The 5639-nt window shown below is 39.9% G+C and overlaps 1 protein-coding gene across 1 annotated transcript; it reads right to left on the bottom strand.

Moving 5' to 3' along the window:
* Window positions 1-2975: 2975 nt before the first annotated feature.
* LOC107675959 (uncharacterized) lies at window positions 2976-5542 on the bottom strand. The gene is made up of 3 exons (XM_016470461.1): window positions 5370-5542; window positions 4215-4482; window positions 2976-3817 (listed from the first exon to the last, which is right to left on the bottom strand). Exons 2-3 carry the CDS (start codon window positions 4408-4410, stop codon window positions 2976-2978), a joined length of 1038 nt encoding a protein of 345 aa, XP_016325947.1. The 5' UTR covers window positions 4411-4482; window positions 5370-5542.
* Window positions 5543-5639: the final 97 nt, after the last annotated feature.

Here is a 5639-nt window from a genome sequence, read left to right as displayed (position 1 = left end):
ACTGCTGTTAGAGCATTGACTTGTTGAGTGGAAGAGGTTATTAAATTTTTTACTTTATCAGTTAAAGTTTTTATCAAAAAAGACCTTTTGATCTTTACAATTAAGTTTGTATCGTTTTATCCACTCCATATTATCATATAAGTTCAATATATTTTTGCTGGAAAGTGTTTGTTGTCTCCTCTTTTCTGCCATCTTATTACTCCTAACTAGGTTAGGAGACCTCTCCAGCTCTCTTAGGAGCTGTAGGAGCTGAGACCTCTTTTAACACTTAGGAACCTTTATGAATCACTCTTATTCTTAAGTAGAGTAAAATTTGAAACACCTGCCCTTATGTTATGCTCAACGGACATTGTTCTTCGAACATACACAAGACAAGCATTACACCCTGAAGGTGTAATTGATATTCATGTAAAAATGGGCAAACAGACAGCTATTCTTCCATTGTATGTTGAGAATTATCCACAACTCTATGGCAGAGAATGGCTGCGTCAGATTAAACTGAACTGGAAAGAAATATCAAATTGAAAATTGAAGATGCTAGAAGCTGTTCTGCAGAAACATGCCGCTGTTTTCTCTAAACAAATGTTAAGAGCATAGAGCATTAAAGCTAAAATAACATTGAAACCTGAACACAAACCCAAGTTTTGTCAGTGAAAGATTTTTATTTATACATTTTATTTATATATTATATTGCTGCAATATTATTATTATTTAAAGGTCCCATATTGTCAAAACTGAAATTTCCTGGCTTTTTCACGATTAGTGAGGTCTAGGGGCTATTTAACTACCATATAAGTTTCAAAACAGTCAGTCCACAGTAAAATGCACACGGCCTGCTTAAAGTTCTAGCTATTTTTCACGAACCATTGTGACTTCCGTAAAAAATTGACGTCAGAACTACAGTCACTGCCTTCAGTCATCACCCCGAGCACCGCCCACAGTCCCACTCTCCTTTTGCCAAACCCCAGACAACATCACGTCCATGCTTTTGCTGAGCAAGGACAACACGGAAACATGTCGAAAAGGTTAACTTTAACCACGAAACCAGATCGGCTGACCTGTAACGTTAGACTCTCACTCAAAGGATGGACGATCTGACAGGATTGTTACTATGAGGTCGTTTCCCCATAGCGACCCCTAGAGGACGCAGTGTCTCGTTCCCTACTCAGGGAACCATGGTTACATCAGTAACCTGAGACGTTTTTTTCACTCTCTCTATTTAAAGCAGCACTATGTAACTTTTTTCTTTGTTCAAAATTTGCAAAATGTATATAGTTACTAAGTACATCATGAATTCATCTTCCAAACCGCGTTTTTGTCTTATTCCGAATCACTACGGTACACTTATAATAAGTACTTACATTTGGACTATTGTAGCCTGGTTGGGTCGTCACCGCTGTGGAGTAACACATACCTGCGTGAATCGCCATAGACATAAACTTAAGAGAAGTAGCTCTGGTTGGAATGTTCTTCCGTGGGATGTGTGCAGTTCTGTTTATTAACCGCTAGCGCGCCAAAAGTTACATAGTGGGGGAGAGCAGGGGCGAAAGTACCACTTTTCAGAAAGACGTAATTTTAAAAGATAATGTTTTAGACAGAGATATATTTTTGCTGTGGTCAATAACTCACAAGTGTGGTCTATCAATACCAGGTGGTATTTTGTAGAAATGTAAAACGACTTCAGTATAATTTCACTTTGAACATAAATTGTACAGTTACTTTTGACCCCGTCTGTTGGGACTAAAGTAACACACAGGTGGGTCAAAAGTAACAACAATACAAGCTAGATTTTTTTTGTGTTACTCTTATTTTTTTATTAAATATACCTCACTATGGCCTTGATAATATGTAACTGCAAACATATTTTGTCCTTTATCTTTGCAAAAAATGATTAAATTACATTTTCATTTAAAATTTTAATTTCATCAAAAGTAACCCGACATAAACTTGAATTGTTTAGATTGTTTATTGGCAATGTCAATTCATTTTATAAAACATTTTTTCAACAGTATGAAAGTATATAATCCAAGAAACAAACAAAAACAGCCAAGAAACGCCATGTATCAGTGGCTGCAGAAACAAATGTTAGAGAGAGGCTTTGAGAAAACATGGCATATTCTCAGAAGACAGTGGAAAAGTTTGAAACAATACTATATGAGCCGGAAGAGTCAGGTGGCAAAAAAGAGGTTAATTTGGATGGAAACCTGACTAATGTTAACAGGCATTAACAGATAAACAGTAGAAATAAACACGAACATAACAAAAGGCATTTGCCTACTCATTGTCACAGTTGTGACAGATATAATGTTCTGCACCCTCAGTGCATGCCTCATGTGACCAGAGCTGGCAAAAGAGACACTGCACCCACACTTCCCCAGGCAAGGATAAGTTGAATGTTTCCCCACACACAAGACATTCCTCATCCTTGTTCTGTGGTTGTGGGTGCAGTGTTTTTGATAGTGAGTAGCCTTTCCTTTGGAGCGGACGGCTTCTTCTGGATCTTCTTCTTTTGCTCCTCCTCCAGAGCTGCCCTCACCGGAGAATCCGTGAGGATCGCCGTTGACCTGCAACATTCAAAGTGAGAAAAATTGTTGTCAACATTTGTATAAATTTACAGGCAGTTATTGCTCATCCTCTGTCCACATGGTAGCAGCATGTATAAAGAAATTATTCGGGACAAAGCAAAAACCAAATGCCACTCACCTCCTTTTGCCTCTTCGTTTTGTGTCCTTTCTTGGACCAGCCTTAGGAAAGGGACGTACAGCTTCTGGAATGAATGCCTGGACAGAAGTCCTGGAACTCAGGCCTAGACTAGTGTGCCTGTCGGCCCCCCCTGGGACATCAAGCAGACATCTTCCCCCTTCTTCAGGTGGGACAGCTTAATCAGCAGACACAAACAATAATATCAATATCGTGCACAATTCTATTTTAGTTATTATTTTACTAAAATCCTTCGGGATTAACCAAGTTCTATCTTATTTTATCTTGCCTGAACAGACAGCTGGGTGGTATGGGATGGTAGACTCTAAACAGGCGTCCCTGGTTGAACCACCAGGATACTCTGGCAGCAGCCCTCCCTCAAACAGGCTCTGGCTAAGTGGGTGTTTGTTGGAATGTGGTGTGGGACCACATGGTACCAGTGAAGGAAACGGGCGGTCGGTGACATAGGCAGGTGAAAAGTCTTGCTCCTCAAAAATATCTGGGTTAAAGGGGCAGATGCCAGTGCACACAAAGCCAGACGTTATGTTTCTGGGTGTCGCTGCTCGTGGTAGAGCTGTGGCCACTAGGCTTGGAACATCATAGATGGTCAAAGTTTTTCCAGGGTGTGTTCTCATCCAGTGATCTGCTGCCGTGTTTATATATCGCTTCAGTGGACCGAAGACGCTCCTGTCAAGTGGCTGGAGACGATGTGAGCAGTGGGGTGGGAACGATAGTAGGACTATGCCGTTTGACCGACAAAAGTCAATTGCTGCCACAGAAAGGTGTGACCAATGATTGTCGAGGAGGAGAAGCACCTTCGACTCCAGGGTCACACGGGTGTGTCTGGCAAAGTGCTGGAGAAAGGCCAGAAAGTCTGTATCCTGCATCCAGCCTGAGCTATTTGCAGAACCAGCAGAGCCAATGGGACCATTTCTCACAAAGTGGTCCTGGAACTTCTTCCTGGGAAAGATGAAGTACGGGGGAATGCAATTGCCTTGTGCATTTACTGCAAGGGCAGTGGTGACCAATGTCCCCCTCTCCCCAGAGGTCACTGCACCGACCTGGCGCTTCCCCTTGGTGGCAATTATTTTATCTGGCACTTGGACTGTCGTGGTACCTGAAAATTAATTATAAACTTTGATAAGCTTTCATGAACATTTGTAGGTGTGTATACCTAGATGTGTGTGTGTATAGTTAGTGTTTGTATATAGTTACATATTTATTTTCATTATTGTTTTATTATCGCTATATCTGTATTTATTTATTAATTTATTTATTTATTTGTATATGTATTTATTTTAGCTAGGTGTGTGTGTAGTGTTTTTATATAATTATATATTCACCTCATAGTTTTATAATCTGTATATATTTATCTGTATAGGCTACAGTATGTATGTATATCAAGGTCTATAGTTTATATGTTATTAAATTTTACATAGCAATGAATTTGTCTCGTATATTTTAAACCACTGAATCACTCTAGCTTTTTAGTTTTAATGAATTGTAAAATTTACCTGTTTCATCCACGTTCCAAATGTCCTTTGCTTCAAAAAGGTAGCGGGCAAGAACTGTCAGCAGGTTGTTATAAAAAGCAGTCACATTTGTTTTATTGAAGCTGGTGGAACGGGACATGCTGGTGGCTTGAGGTCGGCGAATAGACAATGTATTGTTGCGTTTAAGGAAGGAGGTGAGCCAGTCCTTTCCAGCCATCTTGGTGGCATCCCATACATCTGGATATTTGCAGCCATATCTGCTGGCCAATTCGTATGCAAATTTGCGCACCTAAAACAAAACAAAAATGGTTAGATGGAGATTGTTTATGACATGATTGAGATAAAATAAGACTTTACTGATCCTGCACTGAGGATTTTTATATGTTGCAGCAGCTTCAGAGACGGTGGACAATGAAACATAATTTAGAAAGATAGGACAAAAATGTCAATAAAAATAAAATTAAGATAAAAATGAAAAATATATTTAAAGAATACACAAATGTCACATTTTGATTGGTGATTTATTATATTTATTAGTGATATTGATTTATTAGTAAGAGCAGTGTGAGTGAGCTGCATGTTGAGTGTTTTTGCTGTACTACACTGACCTCCTTAGGAGACAGGCCAAAATAAACATCAGCTGCAGTTTCCTCTCTTGGTCCACAGAGAAGACTTTAGAATGTGATCTGTACCCTGGTGGTCTAGTCTTCTCCCTACTGGTCTCTGCCCTCCTCCTGCAGTATCTGAGCAAAGTGACATGACATATGCCATGCGACTTAGCAGCTGCCCTGAGACTGATGTTCCTGACATGTATGTCCAGAAACGCCCTCTCATAAATATCTGGCTGAATCAGACCCCTGTCTGTCTTTCTGACCCTAACTCTTGGCATATTCTGTTGGTGTAATATGACATATGTTTTAATAAATGCTGCAACACCAAGAAAGTCACCACATTAGCAACGGGACAAAAGTAACAAGTGTTACTTCCGTCCCAAAAGGAACTCCTGACATTTAAACCCGATTTACTTTTTTACTGAAAAACTCTTGACGAGGCAAACTTTAGGATGTGTTACAGCACTAAATAACATGTAGATTGATCATTACTGTGACACATGAAACGAGAAACACAACTTGTAATTAGAAAAAAAGTACAGCTTCAGTAATTTACTTACCGTACTTGAAAACTGCTTGCCGGACCTAACCGCGGGAAGCGATGACGAAATCACGTGATATTTGGCAGCTCCGTCAAGGGTTGCGTGCTGAACGTGCTGTCATAGCTTGGAATGAAAATGTAATCAGGTCTCTGAGAAAATCGCTTTGTTACTTTTGTCCCGCGTTACTTTCGCCCCGGTTCTCTGTATAAACCGGCAATGTTTTGAAATCACTTGTACCCTACCTGATCGAAAAAATCCAGTCTTTCACTCTGCCTGTGTCAATTTGAGTCTTG

This window comes from Sinocyclocheilus anshuiensis, unplaced genomic scaffold, assembly GCF_001515605.1.
Source record: "Sinocyclocheilus anshuiensis isolate Anshui unplaced genomic scaffold, SAMN03320099.WGS_v1.1 scaffold2698, whole genome shotgun sequence".
Classification (NCBI taxonomy): Eukaryota; Metazoa; Chordata; class Actinopteri; order Cypriniformes; family Cyprinidae; genus Sinocyclocheilus; species Sinocyclocheilus anshuiensis.
Note: the sequence above shows the minus strand (reverse complement) of the source record. Positions and strands in the feature narration are given on the sequence as shown.

Bases quoted from the DNA above. Each gene is read 5' to 3' on its own strand.
- LOC107675959 (XM_016470461.1), bottom strand. From the start codon at position 4,410: ATGGCTGGAAAGGACTGGCTCACCTCCTTCCTTAAACGCAACAATACA. The intron at 3,818-4,214 runs GTAAATTTTACA...ATTAATTTTCAG, and splicing joins TTGGAACGTGGATGAAACAG to GTACCACGACAGTCCAAGTG.